At 37.8% G+C, this 26,729-nt stretch overlaps 1 protein-coding gene across 3 annotated transcripts in view; it reads left to right on the top strand.

Annotated features, from left to right (window-relative positions):
- Positions 1-24,687, top strand: part of ps (RNA-binding protein Nova-1-like protein passilla) — a 99,847-nt gene extending 75,160 nt beyond the window's left edge. For 2 of the 3 annotated variants that reach the window (XM_068763189.1, XM_068763187.1), the window contains 7 exons: positions 3,619-3,773; positions 10,998-11,151; positions 12,228-12,397; positions 13,704-13,874; positions 14,560-14,758; positions 19,646-19,897; positions 20,247-24,687. In XM_068763189.1, the coding sequence (XP_068619290.1) occupies positions 3,619-3,773; positions 10,998-11,151; positions 12,228-12,397; positions 13,704-13,874; positions 14,560-14,758; positions 19,646-19,897; positions 20,247-20,467 (1,322 nt within the window). In that variant the 3' untranslated portion in view covers positions 20,468-24,687. The remainder of the gene's footprint in view (positions 1-3,618; positions 3,774-10,997; positions 11,152-12,227; positions 12,398-13,703; positions 13,875-14,559; positions 14,759-19,645; positions 19,898-20,246) is intronic. The other variant, XM_068763188.1, reaches the window with a different exon arrangement.
- Positions 24,688-26,729: the final 2,042 nt, after the last annotated feature.

Genomic DNA, 26,729 nt, shown 5'->3' with positions numbered 1-26,729 from the left:
TGTACTTTGTTTGTTATAGATTCCGTCGGCTTGAATAGGCAATGCACGGAAAGTGCTTAGCATAAACCATTTACGGTAATTAACACGAAGGCTTCCTTTGCTTTCTTATATTATATATATACGTATATATATATGTATATATATAGATATAGATATTTATATATAATATAGGAAAGTATGTCAGATAAAAAAAAGGCTGAACGACGAACTTATAGATCATTTAAGCGGACACAAAGACCTCCGAAATAAAAGTTCTTTTATTAGATCATTAGATCATTCTAATTTGAAATATATAGTTAATTGCATATAACGGCAGGGGTGATAACAAAATCATTTTTATTAAATTTTTAAGTTTTAATAAAGCTTGACAATGAAATACACTAACTACTGCATCAAGGGTGTTTTAAAAGTCGTCACCAAATACACCTGAATTTGTAAGTTTCTCTAAAATTATGGTGCGTTTCGAACCCTTGGAGACTGATTTTAACTTGAAGGACAGAGTAGTATAGCATTGTGTAGGCTGTGTGGCTAATATAGTGTAGTATGTTTTATTTATTGTACACCAAAACTTTATGTAAATAAATAAAAGCATAAATGAAATGTAGCAAAATAATATGTATAATAAAAGAAGGAGCAATGTAAGTACAGTTTCAAAGGCGGTGGTGTTATCGCCCAAGGCGATTTCTACTAGGCATGCTTTAGATGGAGATGAGAGACATGAAGCAGTTTAGGGTGTATATAATAAAAACATACATAAATAACATTTTTACAAAAATAAATTTCAGTAATGTTACTAAAAAAAAAAAAGTTACAAAGCTTCATGCTAAGGTTAGGTATAATGCATTTTCTTTTTTTATTGTAGTAATTTAAGGCTAATGAATATCAAATTGCAATACGCGATTATTCAAAATCAAAAGTTAAAATTAAGCATTTTATTGTTTACTAGCAGTTGCCCTAAAATTAAGCATTTTATTGTTTACTAGCAGTTGCCCTAAAATTAAGCATTTTATTGTTTACTAGCAGTTGCCCTACATGCGTTGCTACGCCAACTGAAATAAATTTGAAGAAGACAGTAACGCCATCTGTCTAAAATTGGTCGTACTAACTTAGAAACCTTCGTGGGTTCATTCACAATAACAACTTTGCTATTCGCACGATCAAATGCATAGGTTACTATTCTATAAAGGACATATAGACAAACATTCAATTATATATATGTATACATATATTTTATTTTTCTATACCTGTACCAAATTTCTATAGCTGTAAGCGGATCATAATTAAGTAAACTCATACACTTCCACGGCACCAAATATAAGTAATGACCTGAATAAATTTCAAAAGCTCGATATAATTAAAAGTGGCAACCCTTAACCCGCTCTTGCACGTAAGTTCACACGGGCGTCGCTTCCGAAGTCATTACACCTGGCGCGCTTAACTGCGCCGCCTCCGTCCACCGGGGCGGAGTTCGACCGGGGCGTTCATTAGGAACCACGTTAAAGTAATCTTGAAACGGTTTTGAAAGGCGCCTTTTGCGAATGACGGCGGAATGCGCGATCTCGTTTAGAAATGTTTTTAGACGAACTCATGCGCGAAAAGTTAAAGAGTTAGTGAAAGTCAACTTTAATGATTCGATTAAAAATTATATGTTATGAAATAAACTGCGAAAATATATTTCGCTAACGTAGTATTAATTAAGACTCACAGGGTAGATAAGAGATCTTGTTAAGGCCAGTCGATACGATAGAAGCAGGAAATGAAGGTAGGGTCATATAGCGCTTAGAACAGATACTTTTTTAGGGTCTATTACTTTCATATTACGTTCTTCGCTAAAGATCACAGACCAACAACCGCATCCTAAGATAAAAATATCATACACAAGAACTTCTTTTTTGAAATTTGTTTGAAATTGATTCTCTAGATACATCTGTCTAAATTATATTTTTCAAATTAGTTTCTTCAAAATATAAAAGATACAATACGTTTATAGAACATAGGAAATTTTAGCAAAACTCTTATTGATCGTCAACTTATTATTTATTTATCTTTAATCTATTTTATTTTTGACTATATACTTGATGTATTATAATTGTTGAAAAGAAGCAAGAGGAAACTCCATAATAACACATCTTTTAATAAAGTTTAATTATACAAATTTATACATATATAGGCTATACCTGATAAAATGTATAACTTTATCAGGCCTGAATGAAATCCAAATCAGGATTTTTGTCATTTAAATATTCGTTTATTGAGAATAATACGCTTTTTCCGTGAATTCATTTTATTAATGCTGGTCCAAAAATGTTTTGAGGCACTTTATTAAAAAATCAGATTTATACAAATGATTTAGAGACATGTCATGTTTGATAATCAAAAGTTAATAGATGAGTTAGTAGAGGAGGATATTGGGGAATATTTATGTTCAGCTGTGAGGTGAGTGTGGGCTGAATATTAAAGCAATACTCAATATTTAATGGAATCAGGCGTTACCTTGCGGAAGTCCATCCTAAGTAAGAAAAGGACCAAAATTTAGCCACTTCCGCACATACAGTGGTAGTCGTGCAACAAAGTGCACCGCCCGCCAGCCCGCTGATAAATGCGTATGCGGCAAACAATGCGAATCACACAACCGTCACCGCCAAATTACTCAACACGTGTTTCACCCCTCCACGGGGCATCTTCAAGAGTTATGTTACACCGATTAGTGCCAAACACAGAGTCCAATACTCCACAAAGAATGTTTCGGTTTGAATTTGCTGTTGTTCTAACTGAACACATCACGTACGTATTTTTTAACTATGTGAAAACATATTAGTGCTATCAAATAAAATATACTGATGTAATATAGTTGGTACTTAAAATTAAAAAAAATGTAATAAGAGTAAAAATAAACTTTAAAGTAATCCGGTATGTCTAAAACAATTGATGTTGACTATGCCTGAACATAAGCCTCACCGCTTAATCTATTTGCACTCGAGTCATCAAACAGAGCTTTCCGCTCGGCTTTTCTCCGAACGCATTTCCACGGCAAATATTTATTCTAGAGACTCGATCGGGCGATCTCACCTGATATTAAATTTTCATTAATAACTCGCTTGCATAATAACCTATTTACTCATCACTCGACGCCGCTCGCTTCGCATTAAAACTATTATTATATATCACTAATAGCTAAATGCGAAACGCTTCGTGCGAACGCGAGACACGTTCATAACGTAATTACGTATCGATGCCATACGTCTTAACCTCCGATCATTGAACAAAAGTGAACGTAACGAGAAAATGTATGGTTGACGCGGCATGTGTAGACACCCTTAAGGTGGAGGCGCTTTAGCCGGCAGCGCAGGATGATCGTAGAGATCTTTGGAGGAGACATGTGCCTTGAAGTTGGCATCCATCACCTGAAAAGAAGAAGAGGAACAAGCAAGAGATCCGCAGTAGAACCGGAGGTCACCGACGTAGCTATATATAAAATTAAGAATTACTCGTCTGTGGATACAGTTGTCGGACCATATCGCTTATGTAACCGAATGCCTTTGGGACCGAAAGTTTCTCTTTTGTCATTGAAAAAAAGATTATTATTATTATTTTAAAGTAAATTATCCATTGTTTCAGGTACAACGGAGCGCGCGTGCCTGATCACCGGCTCGGTGGACGGCATCATGATGGTGCTGGACTTCATCATGGAGAAAATCAAAGAAAAGCCGGAGCTCGTGAAACCATTCCCAGAAGGCGTCGACACCAAGATGCCGCAGGATAGAGACAAGCAGGTGGGTGGGGTTATAAGAAATGGGGATAAAAGTTACTTCATATTTTTCGAAGTATATAGGTGATGAGATGTGATATAGGTTACGTTCGGTGATGATCAAAAAACGTGAAATAAAGTTTTGGCAGTCCTCGCTCGATGTTGACCTGACACTACCTAAGGAATTCTGAAGAAATCTGAAGTAGGTGCAACGTCAAGTCTATTTGGCAGATTCATTAGACGTTTACTGCAAGGCATGGGCCTCAAAGATATTAGCCTGGCAAAGTTAATATAGTGCTATTTCAACTGCACTTTTCAATTTGAAAGAGACAGAGTATTAAGTAAGAAAAGGACCAATGTTTAGCCATTTCCGCACATGCAGTGGTAGTAGTGCAACAAAGTGCACCGCTCGCAGCTAGCTGACAAACGCGCATGCGGCAAACAATCCGAACTACACAACTGCCACCGTCAAACCACTCAACACGTGTTTCACCCCTCCACCGTGCATCTTCAGGAGTTATGTTACACCGATTAGTGCCAAACACAGAGTCGTGTCTCTGCGGGCGGTGCACTTTGTTGCACGACTACGACTGCATGTGCGGAAGTGGCTAAATATTGGTCCTTTTCTTACTTAGGCTGGACTTCCGCAAGGTAACGCCTGATTCCATTAAATAGACAGAGTATTATCATCATTATCATATCATTTTAGTCGTAGAACATCTACTGCTTCCTCACTATAGATTCCCAATAAAAACTGTTGTAAACAGCCTGCGTCCGTGTTGTCTGATGCAGTAGAACAATATAAACATGGCCGACTAATTACTTTTGTTTAACTGGATATTAAACGTAATCGATGCTCTAACTGCGCCGCAGTAGAACGCACGTGGCTCCCTTATCTAGCACAGACAGATGGACGATATCCAGCACGCGGCACTGCAGTGTGGTGATAACATAGCCGATACCATTCACTAGCCTATTCCCGCGACTCCGTTGATACAAATTTGCTCAAACATTGTTTGCTCTGAAAACTTATATAATAGGAACGTTTATTGATCATATTTGTAAAAGCTTTAAAGAAGTTAATTTATATTTCATTAGCTAACAATTAGAACGGTTTCAGGCATTATAAAGATAATATAGTACAAAAATCATTCCAAATTTGAATCATATATTAAAACTAGCTGATCCCGCAAACGTTGTTTTGCAAAAAAAATTGATATTTTAATTTACAAATAAAAAATAAGGGTTGGTCGTAGAGGGGTGAAAATTTATGGTTTTATGTATTCTTGTATGCTGTATCATAAAAAAATAAAAACAAAAAATTTCGTTAAAATTTTTTTTTTTTTAAGTGTAAACAACCTTTATCATATATAGAAAATAGATAGTAGCCGATTCTCAGACCTACTGAATACGCATATTAAATTTGGTAAAAATCAGTCAAGCCGTTTCAGAGGAGTTCAAGTTCGAACACCGTGACACGAGAATTTTATATATTAGATTATTTATTTTATATCTGTCCCTGCAGATTTTGTACTACCAGAAGGTAACAGCCAGTCGCATTGTATTAGAAAAAATAAATTAATGTATTCAGAGTATTTCAGAGTGATCACTTTATAATTTTTATATTGTTTACTTTCTGATCCTACCTACTATACTACCAAAAATTACTAATCTTAAAATCTTTCTACGGACAAATAAGATATACATTCACCTCTTTAAGATGTACGAATGTGTTATTAAATTATAATAATGACAAAGCATATATTCGAAAGCTTCTTAGGAGTAAATCTAGAGAAGGCCTGAGAGAGATAGTTCAGAAGTGGTCGTTATAAGTTTGAAATAATGTCAAATCACGTTTACACAAAAACAAATAAATCCTATTATACTATGAAGGATTTTTTAAATGATAAGAAAAATTAGAATAAATTCCTCTCCTGTATAAAGATGTAGTAAAAGTAACTTATGTAAGTTCTTTTAGGATCAGGTCGCATTTGGAACCCTTGTAGCTAAAGTAAAGGATTTCATTGTAGGGGAGCTCTATCTAATTCTAGTTTATATTTAATTGAGGATCTTTGACTTAATTCTTATGTTGTACCTAGCTGATCACTGTTATGTAATAAAAAAAGAAAGCCTATCACGTAACTATCCGAAATAATCGCAGAGGGTAGACGGGTGTGTGTCGTAAGGCATCAGGTAGTACCGCATTGCAGTAGTCGTCAGTCGGTGGGCGCGCTGATACCACATCGCACGCCACGCCGCCCCGCTGTCCCGCTTCCCCGCCCGCCCCCCAAACTCTCAAATGAATTATTACAACTACCATTATCACAATAGTCATAAAAAAGAACGAAATCCGACGCTCGCATTCAAACCGTTAATCGTATGTGTGACGTGTTTTTTTTTTAACCCTTAATAGCCCAGAGTTTCAATTTTGATACCAATCTTTTAAACCGAATGTTCACATTACTATTAGTTTTTTTTATAGATTGGCTGTACGTATTTTACTGTTGTATAATATTCTTTCCAAAGAAATTAAAAAAGAAACTATTTTTCATTTAGACCCTCAAGCAAACACAGTAATATTAAAAAAATCACTTTCGTAAATCAGGCTGTTAAATCAAAAAAATATTGTTTTTACTATAGCAATAGAAGTATACGTAGAAAGTATATAAATGCGATTAATGATACCACGTATAAATACACATTCAAATGTACGATATATCAATGTCTATGTTTAAGCTCTAAGTTAAGTAATGTCTTTGTTTATGAGAAGCCTTTACGAAGAAATAAATATTTGTTTCAATGTTACACCATACCATGTTGATATGTTATTTTAGGGATCGACAAGCTGAAGTACGATCACTAATAGTCCCATTCATTTTAATTTAAAATTAATCCAAGTTTTAGACTTATCTTATGGGGATTATTTATAATATATATAAATATTTTTATGGGTAGGATATGAAACATCGCGGTAGTGAAACAAGTCGAACATTAATCAAATTGTATTATAGTAAAGCAATGCCTAGAACGTATCTCCCACAATTTTTTTATGGTTCTCTTTTTTTGGGATCGTCTCGTTCTTCCTGCATTGTATTATTTTATATTACTTTCTCTTTTCATAGTCCATAATCTCTTATAATACTATTTCCTTCCGTCCTTCACAATCTCTATCTTTCTTCAAATTAAGTTCGTCTCCCGTGCATCATCTTCCTTCCCTCATATCCGTTCCTGAAGCAGTTCGCTATATTATCAGAATATAGACTCGATTTTTACGATTATGTTTACATTTTTCTATTTGCTGTAAAAATTTTTTTAAAATTTTAAAATCATATCTTTTATTTACTAAGTCTCATCTCTTAAAGTTGAACAGAGGATTTTACTAAGATAGTCGTAAGACGCGGTATACTGGGCGCTTCAAACGGCTCTTATTGGAAATCTATAGGGCTTATGTCCAAAAGTGAACGTCATACCGCTTAAATAATGATTTCGAAACGGAATTTTTCCTCTTTTATGTTCAAATATGGGTCTCGTAGTGCAAAAGTCATTTAATCCTATATACTTTGCGTATGTGAATTACATTGATACTATAGTAATTAGGGTAAACTGGCTTTGTCCTTGTCCAAGAGGCTGTCAAGCACGATGATACAACAAAGTAATTTTTCGACCTACATGACCTAATTATAATATTGTATGACGTGATTACAAGAATAGAAAAGGCACCACCTAGCCCGTGACGTCATACCGGTCATCGCGTGATCAGAGCCAGCGGACGTGCTCATTTGAATTACTGCATTTATGTGCATGTTGGGGTGACCATCAATTGACATTTGTACCGAAACTTACAAAAAAAATGACACCAAGTCACGAATTTAATAAACGAACGGGTAAAAAATCAAAATTGACTCTGCCAGTCCTTTATTAAAAATATCTCTCTCCCTCTACCTACCCCGGTTAGAAAGAGCGGTCTCCATTTTATATAATCCTGTGATATCTGACGGCGAATATGAAAAAAGTTGAAACTTGGATTCTTATTTTAAATTGAAAGGATTCCATTTCAAACACCACAAATGTTACAGCTGTCTTCTTTTAGTAAGTAAAATTAAAAAAATAAACTAGTCTAAATGAAAGTGAGAGAGCTATGATCGGGATTACTCTGTAAGATCGAATAAATAATGAAATTATAGGTAAACGAAAGTAAACAACATAGTCCAGCGGACTGGTTAGTTGAAGTGGCATTGGGCAGATAATATAACGCGCAGAGCAGATGGCTGCTTTGACCATGGAGTGAAAATCATGGACTGGGAACGCACCGTAGAACGACCACCAGACCCAGGCCGTTTCGAACCTGTCCTTTTGGAAAGTTATGGTAGAGGCCTATGTCCTGTCGTAGTCGCCCTATACCTAAAATGGAGAGAATACACAATATATGTTAAAAACCTCCATGTCCTACATTTCGTAAGTAAAATCGTGGACACCCTAGCATTACGTAGCACGCTACACCGGTGAGTTACGAGCAAGGTCGCGCTGCCAACATCGGCTTCTAGCATCGTTCACTCAACAATGTGGCCACCGCGTCTCGTGTACTACAAACTGATGTCCTCCATTGTACTAGCATATATTTCCAAGTTGTTATAAAACGGGATCAGGGTACATTATTGTTGAAGGTAACCGCAAGTAGTTTTAATGAAAAGCCACTTCTATTCTCTGTATAATCGGCGATGCACGATGAATAAATAACGGTTTGTAGTTTATTTATTTAATGGAATCAGGCATTACCTTGCGGAAGTCCATCCTAAGTAAGAAAAGGACCAATATTTAGCCACTTCCGCACATGCAGTGGTAGTCGTGCAATGAAATGCACCACCCGTCAGCCCGCTGATAAATGCGTATGCGGCAAACAATGCGAATCACACAACCGCCACCGCCAAATCACTCAACACGTGTTTCACCCCTCCACGGGGCATCGTCAGGAGTTATGTTACGCTGATTAGTGCCAAACACAGAGTCAGAGAGTCTATTTATTTATTTAATTGATATACCAACAGCATATGCTAAAGCAATTAACAATGTCAAATCAATGTTCAGCATATTATTCTTCTCTAGAAGATATCCATCACTTATTTAAATCAAGACACTGATACAAGTCAACTATTTATTCTTTAAGAAAGAGTGTGTTTCTTTGATGTACAATAAACAAATGCTTGTTTTTTTCGGAATCTTGTTTTTTTACGTCTTCATATCTCTACCATCAACGTACTTGTATTTTCGACTGTATCGTGGAAAGTCATACGGCTTTTATATCTACTTCATCTTGCAGAATGTTCTGTATGAAAGGTTTTCCTGCATTCAAAATTGAAGTTATCTTATACAGAATAATGCCATTGGCCTAATTCATAAATGTCTTTTTTAGTTTAGAAACAGATTCCTTTCGATACGTAAAACGTAGAGAGATAGAAATATGTGGTGTTCATATCCCATTAAAACCATCTACAAACTAATAAGACTCAATGCTTTAAACCAGTTTCCCACACGCAACCTTTCTTGTCTACGGCACACTAAAATCTTTTGTAGAATTTCGCTACACAGCGAAAGCTAAATTCGAAAGACTAGCGAACGTGACGTGCTACTGTGTCTCATATACAAAATATGCATAAATGTAAAATTTAAAAATATAATTTATTAATTTTTATCGCGGCTCACTTTATCCGACCTACGGCACACCAATGTGCGTCGGCACGCCGATCGCGGGCACTGCTTAAAACATCTGCGGAACACAGTTTCATGCAGCCCCTAGTGACATTACAAACACTGTATAGACCAGTTAATAGCAATGTTGTAATGTTTAAACATTCAATTGACTGCAAAGTACACGTCGTGAACATCTGCACGACTTGTAAATAAAATGCTTTTTGTTTGACGATCTTCAACGATCGGGACAATTACCGCTCGCGGCCTAGACGCCCATTTTGACGCTTGATGCCAAGCTCCCAGCTGTGTTGTGATAATGGCGGTCTTTATTTTGTCTTCTATATATAATACTAAATATTGTTTTGATTTTCATCATAGCCAGACCTGCCTCTACAGGTCACACATAATGCAACTCTGTCCAAGTTCTGTAAACTCTTCTTCTAACATCATCCTTCCATATACGTCGCAGTCTCTTGCCTTTATTTTTTCTTGGACAAAAATTCGATTTTTTTTTTGTTCTCTTTATTTTTTTAATACTGGTAGGTAATTAGAGTGATTATTATTATTTTTTATTATTATTTTTCCAACAGTCCCTGCGTTGCCAGAAATCAGCAGCTTGACGGGACCTGGACTATGTCGTCTGTACATCTAGTAGGGGTCTACTACTACTGGCTCGTGATCGCAGCTCGATGTCATTTCGACCTTAACAGCGGTCGCTTGCACGAGAGATGTGTCTCGCCCACTGCCATTTCAAACGTGCAATTATTCTGATATACTCAGCTTATAGTCAGTAAACTGATCATGGATTAATGCAGAAGTAAAAAAAAATAAACCACGTTTTCTTCCAAATAACGACGGCATCGTCCCCACAAGGGCCGGCACGAATTTCACACAAAAGGATTTCATAACGACTACATCGTTTACATAGACACTATGTACGTGGCCCGGCTTGAGAATTTGCCTGAATGGGGCGGTCGTTGAGCTGAAGTACTGGCACATGTTTTACATGCCTGAAATATCTCAAGTGGGACATTCCAGTTTTTTTAGGACCAGACTAACAAAGGGCTTCTAAATCTGTACCATATTAACGTGTGATGTAATTTTTTTTTTAACTGACATAAAGATGGTACATCTGATTTCGTAACATAGTATGATGTATTCCAATGTGTGATGTGATACTAGACAATGCACATCTCACGTTATTGTGCATATAATCGCTTTTATTTAAATTCAATTTGCTGAGTCGTCTGACGTCTTTATTTTTCTCTCTCTGACAAATAATACAAATTAACGACTTTTGTATCATAGACTTTGTAAATAAAACTACAATTGTTGTACAATACAAAGTAAATTGGTAATTAGTCATTTACGTTTGGTAATTGAATTACTTTTAAATAATTTACTTTGTTAAATTTAATTAAAAAATAACAAGTATTGAGTCTCTGACCGGTTATTACGAACTCAGTAAAAATAATTGAGGGTTAAAAAGTTTCGTGTAAACTCCTACTTGAATAAACAAGTGTTGAATTTGAAATAAATTAATATTTTACGTATTCCACAGGTTAAGATTCTCGTGCCTAACTCCACCGCCGGCATGATCATCGGCAAAGGCGGCAACTACATCAAGCAGATCAAGGAGCAAAGCGGGAGCTACGTCCAGATCTCCCAGAAGGCCAAGGAGCTGTCGCTGCAGGAGAGGTGCATAACGGTTGTGGGTAGGTCGACCATAACACCATCATTCAACACATTTGTTAACAGCATCACCCGCTTTGAAATATACAGACAAGAGTCTTGCTCTAGAATATGAAGAACAATCGGAATCTGCCACCGTGTACTTACTTGTAAGTACATAGATAATAACATAGGTGTAGTGTCATAAACACATTCCATGCCATGTGTTGCGTATACCAACCCCGCTGCACTTTCCGTTTAGGCCATTTGCAGTTCTCATTGAAAAACAAAGGATTCTTAATTAAACAAATGAATTGTAGGCTCGAATATATCACGTACTCGCGTACGTAATGCATATTAAAATTTATAATTTTTTTCCGCTAATTATAGCTTCGAAAAATTGAAAAAATGTAAAGCACACGTCTTAACGTTTAAATTTTTAAAGTGTGGGTCGTATACGCCCCAGACGGACTGAATGGAAAATCGTCAAATATTGCCGTGGCACGGAACGTGTTAAATTATCAGAGATCTGGAAGCGTTCTGATTAAGTTTCCCTTAACCCGTCAATTGTCTATAGATATATCTGTCCGAACTTCTCGGGTGCGTACGGGTCACATCTGCCCGAAATAAAATTTACTTAAAATCGGCTGTGTGAACTACATACCATAGGATCATAGACGATATTTCATTTATCATTTGAAAAAAATTCGTTCATCTCATGTTGTATCGAAGAGAGGTACGACGCGGAATAATTGCACTATTATTTAATAGTAATGATAATATACCAAACTAATTGGTACGTAATTTAACGACAGGGGGGATAAGCTCGCATGTACATAGGCCAAAATTCATTGATTCAATATTTTTCGAAAATGTACTCGAAACTAGCTTAACTCTATCGCTTTAATATTGTAGTTATCTGTGTTAAATAGGGGGCGTAAGAATTTTAAAAAGTCTTAGGTGGGGTATGCCACAAAAAAGCTTAGGAAACACTGCTGTAGATGATTGTAAAAACAGTTGTGTGACTTTTACTTGGTAGTTGAACGAAACCCACTTTGAATTCTATTAATAAAGTATTATAAAGGATAATTTTTTTAAAAATCCAATTCTTAAATTCCAGGCGAAAAGGAGAATAATAAGAAGGCGTGCCTCATGATCCTGCAGAAGGTGGTCGACGACCCGCAGTCCGGCTCGTGCCCCAACGTGTCGTACGCGGACGTGGCGGGCCCGGTGGCCAACTACAACCCCACCGGCTCGCCCTACGCCGTGCCCACCACTGAGGTGACCGAGGTGACAGCTTGAACACGCTCATAAAAGATGGCGCTGATGTACATCTCAACACCTTGACGCTTTGTCCTTCTGCTTTTGTTGCTCGATGTTATAACTAGTTTCAATTGGCTTCTGAACCTTTGTCCTAACCTCAAATTATATAATATCTTATTTATATACATCTCGCTTTCAATGGACATAAAATATTTAAAAAGACTGTTGAAATTTCTATAAAATTTGTAAATGACATCAACCAGGGTGAAAGTATATATGACCGGCAGAACTATTACATCATCAGAGCCTCGAAGGGATGTAAAAGAACCTCGTGAGCGTATTCAAGTACACCACTTGTCTCTATCACGCACACGCCTCAGGTGTTCAGACATTTTCGACTTTCATTACATATCAGAGCCAAAAGTATATCATCTCTAATCCATACTTTATCGTTACCTATGTTTTACTTAAAACTAATCTAAAAAGTTATTTAAACTTTTTTTCTATGGCAAAAATGTACTTAGTGTCCAATTTCTGAAATATAAACTTAACAACTATAAGATCTATAGTCTTAGTATTAGAAGTCGAACAGTAATTATTAACCGTGAGGTCAGAAAATTAGGAGTCGAACTACAGTTATCAGTTCTGGGGTCAGGGAATTGGAATTCGAACTGTAATTGTTGACCCTGGAGTCAGAAATTTGGAAGTCGAACTGTGTTTATCAGTCCTGGAGACACAAAGTTGGAATTTGAACAGTAATTAATCATGGGGTCAGGAAATTGAAAGTCGAACTGTAATTATCAGCTCTGTGGTCTAAATTCAAACTAAGAATTAACACTAGTGTCAAGAATTGGAAGTTGATCTATAGCTATTCAAGGTCATAAAGTTTGAAATCTTTTTTGCAAATTTGTGCTTATCAGCAATTGGTGTCTCAGCCATCGCTGTAAAAAGTCCGCTAATTGCAGCAAAATTGCTTAACAATGTTCTATCGGTTTGAAGAATCAGAATTTATTGCAAAATAAATTTCTGCACATTTGATGGTAATGGAGAATGATGATGGTGGGTCTATGTGGTGTTTACAGAAGATATAGTTCATTGTCATACTCATCTCATTTTACCATTATCATATCAGCCGGTAGACGATCACTGCAAGGCTTCATCCGAACATCACCACGACGAGCGATCGGTCTTGCACTGTCCGCATCCAACGACTTGCTGTGATCTTAATTATGTCTTCGGTCTTTCTAGTGGGAGGTCTACCGGCTCCTGTTTCTACTCAGTCATGTTTACAATGTTTTTATTAAATAATATAACACTTATTGTATCATAACAGAGTCACGCACTAGGCGGTTCGGTGGCTGGAGTTGGAGCCGTGGGATCTGTGGGATCGGTGCTGGTGAACGGCGCGGCAGGGCTGGGCGCGCTCTCGCTGTCCCTCTCACTCGCGCCGCCTGGAACTCCTCCACCCTCGCCGCTTACGCAGCACACGCTCGATCACATCAAGGTATATATTCTCATTGATCCTTGTAGAACCTACTATCTTCATCAGGTTGGACGTCTAATATAACGACCCAAATCTAGAGAACCCACATGGCTTTGTCGTTCATTTGTTAAAACATATTTGTGACTTATGCTATATTAAGTTAGCCATGCCCCGTGACCAATTAGGTCATAATAAACTGGATAAACGCGTTATACTGTATGAGTGGCATGCTTTAAATACTCAATGTGAACGCTGCTTTCCATTTTCATTGGTATAGTTACTTCAAAGAGGTGAAGACTGAGCACTGAAGATGTAAATTTCTACAGACAAATCTCATTTATCAATGTCAAAGAATATAATCCACTCGACTATCCCTAAAATGACTTTTTTCTATGGACAGTCTAGTAGATTAAATTATTCCTTATATTATTGAAAAATAAATACATTATAGCCACGTACGTGCGTGTGTGAACCTCTAGGCTAGGGCTTCAAATATCTTATATTTGAAGCCCTAGCCTAAAGGTTCACACACGCACGTACGTAGCTATAATAATTATGAAGTAATTACAATGGTCGTCACCTTCGTCGTCGTTTCAGCACATATTAATGAAATATACGTGGCAAACCTCTTTAAGAGTGGAATATTCTGTCCTGTATCTTTTTTTTACACCTAAAAGATATAATTCATCTTCACATTTTATCACAGGTGGCGCTACGTCAGGCAGGCTATTCCGAGGCAGGGATATCCGAAATCGGCGCAGCGCTATCTCTGCTAGTGAAGCACGGTGTACTGGGGCTAGCTCTGCCTACCGCTCTGCCGCCCGCTCCACTCTCCGCTGCCTACTTCCCGCTCCCCGCGCAGGACTCGCCCGCGGTCTTTGGACCCCTGGGTCAAGTCGGACTCGGTGAGTTGTACCTCGATGACGTCTATACAGCCAACACCATCAATAAGCTACAACAGCTTAATGACATTTGGAGATTTAGCTATTAGTGTTGTTTATTGTTGCTAGGGTGGGGATTTAGTGGATATAAAGTGCTATTGAAGTATGGCAACATTAACGTGTCGTTGTATGTATCTATACATATACTTCTGTCAAGTTCGAAATGTTCATTCTAAAGAGAAGAACGCGGGCGAGTAATTCGATTGTTACTCTTTTATCGTTAATTATACTTTTTTTTATAAATAGTCTATAATGTTGTGTTATTACGTATTAATTATTAAATAGTTTTAATAGATTCTTTATATGAACACCGGTAAAATGGTGATATAAAATTCGTTAGGAATGTATATAAAGCGGCTTCAGGGAAGAATACTTCAAAGAGAAATTTTTGTCGTGAATTTTCTAAAGATGACTGTCTTTCGTATCAAGGCTGTGTCGAATATGCCCTATTTGCATATTTTTGTTCAATATCATTTCTATACTAGAAATGTTAAAATTATGGTATACATAGGCATAATAAATAATAATTTACGCTAAAGAATCATACTGTCGCGAAATGTGTTCATATCTTTCTCAACTAATATATATATATATATATATATATATTAAACTTTTATTCCAAATTCTAGACTGAAGAGCATATTTATCAAAGATATAACATTGCTCTCTGTAAGGTAAAATTGTTAATTAAAAATACGTATACGTGAATTTATATTTAATATATTATATCTTACTTATGGTATCAAATGGTTTGATTATATAAAAAGAAATGTTAATTTTGTTAAAATTTTTATTTTAAATTTGTCATATATATAAAAAAAATTCTCAACGAAGACGTTCCGGGAATAAAATGAATTGTAGTCACCCTACACTGCATTTAACAGGTCTTCGCAAATCCATCACAAGCTTGACCTTGCAACAAGCTAACTATACGTCAAGGTTCGCTCGGAGCGATCTAATATCGACTTTAATACATTGCAATAGACGTTCTATTCGCACGAACCAATTTGCCCTTGACTGCTGTGTTATATACTCACATGCGCTTAGCTCGGACTCGTCTAATTGTGATGCATTAGTTATTCAAATAACCTATAGTCGTGTATGCCTTTTAAAGAAAAATAAACCTTATTACAATACTATACGGTTCTATGTAATGTGCAGTTATGTAATACGTAATCGAAACTTATTAATACATTGCCTTATATCGCACGGAATTAAAATTCAGACAAGGACAAGGGAACCTTGGCACCGGGATGCGTTTATATTAATTTTAATGCATATTAAAATATTCTAATTTATTCTGTGTAATCCACCAAAATATTAAATCTAAATTACAGTGATATTTATTTTCTAATTAAAAACATTTTTTAAAATATATTCAAAAAGGCGTGCTGAACAGGTAGCTAAAAATGCCTGTAGAGGCGAAAAGAGATAACAGTTTCTTTTGTTATTTAATATTAAAGCCGCCTCCATATTTTCTCAACTTATATATTTTACATAAATATAATCGCCGTCAAATGTCCCTGAACACAGCGGCTTTTTCTAGACAAGCGACACGCTATAACGGTGTAGATAGACGTTCAACGCTGCCTTTAAAATTAATCACTATATTTGATTAATACTAAAAGATGACATTAAAAAAAACCCGGATACCTTATTCAATTCGGTATAGTTACTACATACTCCGTTGTAATTATTTTCGTTATAATAAATCGGTGTAGTTGTAGTATATATAAATTATTATTAATGCCATATATTGAAATCCGTGCGAGTCTTCCTAGGTATATAAATAAACATAGTGATTTATATATTAGCAACCATTTTTTACGATTAATATATGGTGTGATTTATTGTTTATAACCGTTTACAGTTCGGTTGGAAATTATATATAATTCGTTTAATTATATAACATATATAAACGTGATTTTTCTTGGTCATGTACCAATCGGTTTCAAATATATAAAAATGGTTTCGTAAAATTAGTTTATTTAATCTATAATAATTACGTTACTATTATATATAAAACACTGATTCACTACATAAATTATATATCAGTATATGTTTACGTTACATATAAATTTGAAATTTCTTTTAGGTTTACGAAGCGGAAATTAAAAAAAAAAAACAAATAGCTCGCAGCTGTTTAAATTATCGCAGTTAATTAAAAATAATTGTTAAAGCCAAAGAAAAAGTTTTTTTTTTTTTTTTTAATAAAACATTTTCTTGCCAGTCACTATACGACGATCTCTTATCGATGGTAACTTATCAAATCATAAATTAGGTGCATTAATTTTGGTTACATTTCGTTATAAGATAAATATTAAGATTTTTTTTAATATAAAATCTAATAAAATTTTATTCTAATATCATGTAAAATATTAATAATTTAGTGTATTAAAAGTTTCTAAGGGAAATGGATAATAATTATTATAATAAAAAAATGTAATTGTTAAATAAACAATTAAAATGGAGGTGAAAAGGCCGGAGTCCACCGCGTGCTTTATGCACGCTTCGATTTACGCAAAATTCAAAATTACATCGTAGTGCTTCTTGTTTGTACACATCTTGGAACATTGGCTAATGTGATTAACTATAAACATTCTTTAAAGACACGAAGGTTTCCGCTTTACTTGTTTTAATTTTATTTTTCCTTTAAAATAGTTTTCTGAACGCGTTTTATTTACGCCTAAACTTTATGCAAATTAAAAATTAATGTCATAATAAAGTTTTGTGATTTTCAATTCGTTTAAATAAATCGCGTTCGTAATGTAACAAATTTAATTATGCTGTTTAATAAAGTACAAAAACACATTTAGACGAACAACAATTGTTAAAAAAATGATCTAGTTGTGAGTGAAATGATGAAATTGTTAAACATATGTTATCTGTTAAGCTTATGTGTCAAATGTATTTAAAATAAGAATGTAAAATACACATCGAATCATCATCCCCTCGATCACAGACGTATAATTTAAAAATCGATACAAATGTCATATTTTTCCCGCTCTTTTCACGAATCTGTCAATATTTTTTTTTTGTTGTTAAATATTATTATAGATGTGCCAGTAGTAATAATGACTTATAAGTTTTAATTTAAGAAAGAGGATTGTATTACACTAGCAAATAGTTTGCCACAAATTGTTATTCGTCTACAAAGTTTTGAAGCATGCATATCGAGATTTGTATTGTATTTTATTGTATTGTATTGCTGATTTTATTTAACACAATTGGCTTATTTAAAATTGGTTCATTTTGAATTTTCACTGCATTAGTGGTGTACCGAAATTTATAAAACAGCTTTTTTTCATATCATCATATCGGCAATACTCTTCTAACATTGCATCGGTTTCGGACGTCAGCCCGTATGAAGATCAGATACTGGTCAAAATATTACAAATATACCTAAATGATACATGTTCTTTTAAAAAATATTTCTAGTCACAGTATTTAATTATATATTAAAATATATGTGGCTTTATGATTTTTGTATCAAATATATCTTACATTGAAAATTAAATTCCTTATGATCATATATAAAAACGTTAGATATATATCTATAGTTCTGATCTTGTATACATTCTAACGATTTCGGCTCCGATGCAAAAATATAAAGGATAAGCAATTTGTAAAATTGTAATTTAATAATGTTGATAGAACTCAAGTCATTACTTTTATTCCTATTAATATTAAAATCATATTAATATTTAAAATTATTAAGAATTACCAGATGTGGCAATAGTATCAAATAAAATAAACAGATCTACGGATTCGGTTTCCAAATTGAGATGATCACGCCTAGAGATCCACCTGTTACGTGTGATTAAAGCGATGATGGAGACTGTCGCAGATGACCAGTCTCTTTCATTTAATTTAAACATTTCTTATGTGTAAGTTCATTATGATGAACAGCAGCTAATTTAATGCCGAAGCCATTTTATATAAGTTAAATCAATGAAGATGAAATAAATAAATATAACAAAAGAGAACAAAATTAGTAAAATAAAAAAAACATGTCAGCCCATATATGACATAAGCCTTACCGAAGATCTCCACAATGGTGGTTCGCGACCATGACTATATCCTCAGTCTACATATTATAATAGCACATTAATATTATGTAATGTGTATTTAAAGGGCGAATAAATAGAAAGCTGTTAAAACCAAGTTAATATGTAGATGGTTGTATGTATTTGAGTTCTATCAACATTTAACTTGATAAAGTTCCCGCAAATTGCTCGTTCTGCACACCGTCTGTTTCCGCCAGACCGCTCCACAGCGCCGCCGCAGACCGCAACTCATTCGGCTTACCTTTACTCAAAATTCCATCGCCCACTCCAACGGCACTTTGCAATGTAACAACTTGCTCATGCTCTTACGGTTCTCTTTGTTTCTCCTCATTGGACTTGTCCTAGATCATTCTATACAGGAATTTGTTTGGTGTTAGTTCTTGGTAGTTTCTAAATTTTTTTACGCTGTTTTAGTTAATTGGTTGGTCATCATGATGTTTATGTTCTTCTAAATTTAACTGAAAAATATATAATAGTATGCGTATTCAACAAGAGAACAAAGCGAATTTTTCACGAATTGTGAACGAAACGGAGGGTAGACGAGCGTTGGGGGCGCGTGCGAAGGCCCGGGGCTCGCGGGGCGCTGTGCGGGGGGTCGGGTCTGGCCACGCTAACACGTGACTCTGTCCGCAACAGCGCGAAACGTTCTAATGTAAGTGTCAGCACCTCGCGCCGCACCACTAAACCCCACCCCGGCCATGGCGCGCGTGACGTGACGCGGCGTGACGTGACGCGGCGTGACGCGACGTGACGTGACGCGGCGTGACTAGCGTGACGTCCGCAGGCGGCGCGCGCGGCGGCTCCTTAGAGCGTTTCGCGGAGGTTGCATTCGAGGCGCTTCGCCCCCCAGCGGTGGCGCCGATCTCGCTGTCGGCCGGCGTCGGCGGTGTGGGGGGTGTGGGCGGGGTGGGGGGAGTCGCCGGATTCCCCTCCGCCTCCTTGCTCCCGCTCTCCAAGAGCCCCACACCGGCCGACGCGGGCGCCAAGGACTCCAAGAACGTGGAGATCGCCGAGGTCATCGTCGGCGCCATACTAGGTAAGACTCCTCTCCACTCACTCGCTCTGTCCATCGCTAAAGTTAGCTTTACAGTAACATCGTATGACCGATGCATATATTCGCCACAATCCAATGCAATGTTGAATTTGTTATACCGCGTGAATTACACCGGTGAAAAATGTGGCACTCATTGCAGATTTCATTTTATTATTCTGTCGTGACTTAGTTAATGTGTTTTAAGCTCTAATCAAATATTATAACGAAGTTGTTTGTTGTCACTATACGAACTTGAACTGTATTATTATTAGGTTATAGTATGATTTGCCTTTACCCGCTGGATGAAATAGTGATTAGGTTCGAAAAGCTGACGTAGCGTTATGAACTCCAGGGCCCGGCGGCAGGAGCCTGGTCGAGATCCAGCAGATGTCGGGCGCGAACATCCAGATCTCCAAGAAGGGCACGTTCGCGCCCGGCACGCGCAACCGCATCGTCACCATCACCGGCACGCAGACCGCGATCAGCAACGCGCAGTACCTCATCGAACAGAAGATACAAGAGGAGGAGCTGAAGCGAACTCGCCACAACGCCATCTCGGGCCTCATGCAGTAGAGGGACGGCCGCCCACTCGTCTCGGCCACAGCGGTTCGTTGACGGAGTTCGTTGTTGTATTGTAGATTCTAGTTGTCTCTAGTCATACGCCGGTGGTCCGGACACGCCGTCGCGGCGGCTACGAGGTATCCAACAGGAGTGGCGCGAGTTACCTGACCCTAGTTGTAATTTTACCTTGTTTTCTCGTTACATAACTTTTTTTTTTTCGAGGGTAGTTACGCACCGGTCGACGCGGCGCGCGCGGCGTGCCATTTTGGACTCTGTCCGCTTGGGCGCAGAGTCCGCAGTAGTGTTTCGGGTTCGTGCAATGTCCGCCCGCCGCGCGCGCCGCGTCGACGCATAGTCATATTTACAATAAAATAGATTTATCTATATTCATTTTACGCGTGTACTATATTCGTGTTGGGCGGTTTATTGCATTGTGTTTTATGTTCTCGTCGTGGCAGGAAGTAACCGGGAGGCCGCCTAGCGGCGTTGTTAATGTGTAATAAATAAAATGGTACGATTGTGATATCTCCTATCACGGAAAATTCCTATTCCATTACATTTTTATTTTTGTATATTGTTCACCAAGTACATTTCGGACGCGAGTTTGATTTCATTGTAAATGTTACCATTGATAAGTTATTATATTTTTTTTATGTTCTCGGCGTTGTCAAGTCGACGGATGGAAAATGAATTTATTGAAATGTTGTTATTTTTTTGATAAATAAAAAGCTACCAAACACTCGTTAACCGTACCCCGACCGCGGGAGTACCGGAACAGCGCGGAGGGAATTTAGGAACCAAATGCTATCCCAACCAAAGCTGCTAATTTTAATTATTTGACATTTAATAAGAAGAGAAATGATGTACAGATAAAATTGCTTGTTTATTTAATATCTGTTGACATGAATATGATTATGATTTATTTTGATTTTTACGCTATGACATTACGTTATGCAACTGTTTGCGGAGTTTTTTAATTTCATTCCTGATTTCTCGCGGTGATAGATCTTTATTTTTTATACGTTTATAGTTTGTGTCGCAGCTCCGCCGGGGCCGCCGGGGTTCTGTTGTGTCGGTCTAAATTTGTCTTTAAACTGTAAGTACAATTTTAATGTTAAAAGATGCGTGTCCACATAGTAGAGAGTTATATATTTTAAAGGTTTTAATGCAGATTTCTATATATTATTCAAGATGACAATATGAAATATTCTTATTTACAGTTATCGACTAATTAAATTGAAATTTTATTTTTTAATGCGCCATCGTTTAATGCAGGACGCTCGTTGTCGTCTCCGTAGAGGGATAAACATAATGTAAGCTGTGATTGTTTTGACATTGTCAAGGTACTTCGCGTCGCGCCGGCCTCGGAGCCCACGCCCGAGCGTGGGACTCCGCGCGCCGGTGCGCGGACGAATAGTTTTAGTTGTGTTAGTTTACCTCAGAAGTGCCATCTCGTTAGTACAGAGTTAACTGTTCTCTATTCCCACGTGGTCCCGTGTGGTCCCACGTTGGGCGCCATTATCACTTTGAAACGTTTCTAAATGAAGTACACAATGTGGATTCCTAAGCGGTATATACTTATGTAAAAGAAGGAATGAAGTACAAATTGAACTCATAATAAAAATATATTTGAACTGGCTTAAATGGTAGTTGTTAGTGTTTAAGGAGAGGAATTGAGGGGCATCCGCCGGCCATCGCGGCCCGTTGTTGGCGCCCTTGCCGTTACTTAGATAACTCGAGGCGCAGGCGCGTCCGTGTAGCTAGTTGTAGTATATTCAATTCTTTAAACTGTAAAGTAAGGTTAAATCTATTCCACCTCTCTGGTGTTTTTTCGACTATCTCATCTATGTCTGTGTATTTCCTTGGGGGTAGTTATGGATATCGTATCGTGTCAATTAAAACTGGGGTTCGGCGCGTTCGCGACTTGCGGGCGGCATTCGCTTCGCGTCAGCAAGTACGCTCGCGCGCATGCCGGCAACGCTGACGCATGTCACAGGCACGGAGTCGCGGAAATCATAGACCGTTGTGTCGGTAGTCTATATAGGGTGTTGTTTAAGGTATATGATTAGTTTCGACTGGGAATGTTCCAACGAAAGGTGTATTGGGTCGCAAGCGCGGACGGAACCCGCAGTGCGTTCTGCGGAACCCTCCCGACGCAAATTGTGAACGTCGATTTTAAAAGCTCAATTTATTGAAAAAAAAATCTCGATTAGTAGTCGGTACGTGTAAGTCATTACGTCAATTATTGAAAAATCTATAATTGTGTTTAGCTGCCCAGCTCTAGCTCCTGTCCCCCCTCCACTTCCAACTTCGTGCAACCCATGTCTCGTCTCAGCTGTGAATAATCGTCTCTTCATGAACTAAGCTCTGTTTAAAGACAATATTTCCAAATGTTGACCTCGTGGTGTATGTATCATTTCCTCTTACTAAATGTTGTTTGTTAAGTACAGTTGTTTTTCTAAAGTTACCACTTAGTTTTGAGTGTTTCCACTGTCGCGTGTAGATGCCGCTCCTTCTCGAGCTCTGCGGGTAGATGTGACTTCTGACGCTGTCTCCATCCGGTCGACCTCTCTTGCCTCTTGTTGTGCGAACTGTTCTTTACAATGTTACCGTCCACTCGAGACATTCCAGCCGGCGCGGAGGTATGAGCGGTGCTTCCCCGCGCGCTTCACCCCGTAGAAGTGATCCGGTAGCAATAACTCGCGACTGTTGAGCAAGTTGTTTGGTTTTGATGAACTAGTCGGTACTAGGTAGATCGTTGCGCGCTCCTCCACGTCCCCGCCGTCGTGTCGCTCGCGTCGTCGCGTCGTCGAGTCGTCGCTCGGACGGCGACACTGTAAAGAACATTTCCGTCTCGTAATAGTTATTCAATGAAATTCTAGTTAGTTATATTTGATCTTTGAATCGATACAGTGGGTTATGTATAGACAATTAACTGGAGAAATAAATGTTAACGTTGTTATACCGAAGTTGTTACACTATTTGAGAGTATATAATTATCGTCGATACAAATTATTAAATTTCTTAGTGCGATAAAAGATACATTATCTGTAATTAAATAAATAAATAGATGGTTTTAACGTGTGGAATGATAATAAATAGTGAATTTGTCGTCCCGGAAGTTTCACGTGAACTAATGCAGAACGACAGATTGGTTGATATGCTGTTTCTGTGATACTGAACACTGCGCCGCGTCGCTCGGCGCCCGCCTGCCTCGCGCTGGCCTCGCGCCGTTACCGCGGCCCATTCGAGCGCAAAGCTGCTGCTTGTATTAGAGTTCCGTAAACTTTGCTTCACAACACTAGTTATGAATAGTAATTGTAACGTATCGGAGTGTGGGCGGGAGGTGTTGCGAAGTGGGCGCGGGCATGGGCGCAGGGCGCGTGGGCCACCGCCGCCGCCGGCCGAGGGGCCGAGCGTCGTAGGCTAAGGTAGCTGACGTCTCGTAATGCAACGTAACCGCGTCGTCCGCGCGTCTCATCCTCCTTTTACTTTTAATAGCTAAATGTTGTTGAATTTGTTGATAGTGGTTTATCGTAATTACCGTAGGTAGTATAGGTGGGTATACAAGAGTCGGGCGCAGGGCAGGCCGAGGTCCGGCGCTGCGCGTGCGCACGCGGCGCGCGCACACGGCGACGCGCGCCCCTGTATATAATTGCATAACATTATTTCATTTACTTTGTCCTCCTCGCTCATTGTCATCAATTTATTAAAGACTGAGGAATCAACTCGCGCATATTGACATCGTCACGAACGCGTCCCAGGCGTTAGGGGAGTATTTTGTAATATAATTGTTTATCATTAAATTTAAATTTAAAAAATGTTGTGTCCGCGGGGGGTGGCCGCGTGCGCTGCGCTGCGCTGCGGGGCGGTGGTCCGCTGCGGGTGGGACGGCGCGCTGCGGCGCGGCAGCGGGGGGGTGCGTGCGCCGTCCCCCGCCGCCGCGCCGCTGTCTCGACCGCCGTTCAGTCGTTGTCTCATCGACCTTTACACATGTTGAGATTGAAATGTTATACTAATTCTATTGAATTGTAACTTGTTGCGTAATGTAAGTGTGTACAGACAGGCTGCGCTGTGCGCTGCCAGCCGACTCGTTCGTTACCGCGCGGTATCATGCGTTCGTATTATGTTAACTATTTCTTTTTGTTATCTTTCTTTACTGTGACGGGTCTGCTGAAGTAATGTACGAGAATAAATATATATATGTTAAATATATAAGTTTATGATTGCAATGTTTTTTGTTTCTTTGAATTATAAATTCATATATTTTAGCCAACGTTAATTGTTTAGTAATATGTCAATGAATTTTTCCCGATGTTGTTTTGCGATGTTGTAAAAGTTAAGAGGTAAAATGAGAAGTTACACTGTCTTAGTGATTAAAACTGGAAAACCAATTTAAACGGTACCTTGAACATTGTCTATAATTATATTAACAATAAATAAATGCAAAACGAATAGCTTGTTTCATTTTATATCCCGTCTAAATCGTACCGCCAACTACATAAAAATATAGCGGAATATTCAAACGTCAATAAAACGGATTGCCTTACATCAATTCGATACTAAATCAAGTCGTTTTAGGAACAAATAGAGAGAAACTAATAGATGCCCACTAGATGAACGACGGTTCCGGGAAATAGCCAGATGAGACCAATGCAAGATTGGTCATCGTGGCAGTGTTTGGGAGATGTCTATGCCCTGTAGTGGGCGTGTATCGGCCTACATGGTGGAGAGACCACCCCTAATCATACTAGGTTTCTTCCAGCACTATTTTCTGAAGCTATTATATTGGTCCAGGTAATAGCCACCAACCAAGTCGAGATCTATCGGGGCCTTAGCGCCAGATCGCTCTGGAGCGCCGGCATTAGCAACCTAAAAGCTCTGCAGGCTCTCTATCCGGTAATATATATTGCATGTGATGAAAGGACGACGACTCGGGAGTCAGGAGTCGAAGTCCCCGAGGGAATCCTGAGATTACACAAATATGGTTTAAGCTTAATCTTCCGCGTCATGCCGTCTCAAGCCCGTGAATGAAAAAAAAACATTAATAAATGTAATGGTAGATTCCTAGAAGCCGTGATGGTAGATTTTTAAACAATCAGCAGTAAGGGTGCGGCGATTGACAATATGCGTCTCGAATGTTGGAAACCTTGAAATAATAATGTAGGTAACCATTTTGTCGATTGGATTGAAAATTATTACGAAGACACCATCATTCTTACATAAAAACATTACTTGTTATATTTCATGTTCTGTGTAACAAAATTGTCACCGCCTTTACACGATGTGAGATATGGAAGATAAATAAAACAAAATTCAAAATATATATTTATATTTGGTGATCATATGATGGTTGGACAGCGTGATTGCTTTAAAAAGACTATTAATGTAGGTAATATAGAAGCGTTAGCTTTCATTGTTTCAGCAGTACGACGTCCGCTGCTGCACGTATGCTTACGACAATACAATAGGACTGCAAGCGGCATTAAGCCCGCGTGTTCCGTGCGCTATCTGGCCAGCCAATTTATCTATAGCAATGGCTACTATTTTATATTTATTCGTGTACAAAAAAAATAATGTATCAAAATAATTATAACATAATTGATTATTAAACACTTGTATAAACATTTCCGAAAACATGTAGACATTTGATCGACAGACACGTTAAATGAATTGAAAATATGACGAGAGACATCGGATCTAAGACGTGTTTATATTAGGGGGACCGGAAAGTAATGTCGTTACTGTCGACATATTTTACGAGAAAAACCGATTGATGTTACCGCTCCGGCATTGATTTGTATACTAGATGGCAAAAGGTTTTTGATAACGAAGGTGAATATATTGTTGAGAAATAAAAACTTGTTAAAAATGTAATCGTGTGAATTTAACTTAAGAAAGCGACATAACTTTCCGATCCCCTTGATTTTTTAAATCAATAATTAAAATATACATACAAGATTGTCTTAAAAATTTGTGTTTAATGCTAGGAAATGTAATGTTATATATATAAAGGTGTGATGACTTTCTAGATTTAATATTGAACGTTCAACATTCACGCGCGCTACAAGACCTTAGCCTTGGAAATGTCGATCTGTTCGATTTTCTTAAGAAGCTATGTGAGTTACGCTACGTGTTACATTATAAAAGTCAATTTGTTTCCCGGTATCATTACATTCAAGCGGAAGACAATATCCTATAAATGCTAGTTTGCCTTCATGTCTGTCGACCAAGTGTCCATCGGAACTTATGGGTGTTACACTGGTGACTTCCG

This window comes from Battus philenor, unplaced genomic scaffold (genome assembly GCF_028537555.1).
Source record: "Battus philenor isolate CCGP_79_NKW_IND1 unplaced genomic scaffold, ilBatPhil1.0.hap1 SCAF_17, whole genome shotgun sequence".
NCBI lineage: Eukaryota > Metazoa > Arthropoda > Insecta > Lepidoptera > Papilionidae > Battus > Battus philenor.
This window is presented reverse-complemented; position numbering and strand designations above follow the sequence as displayed.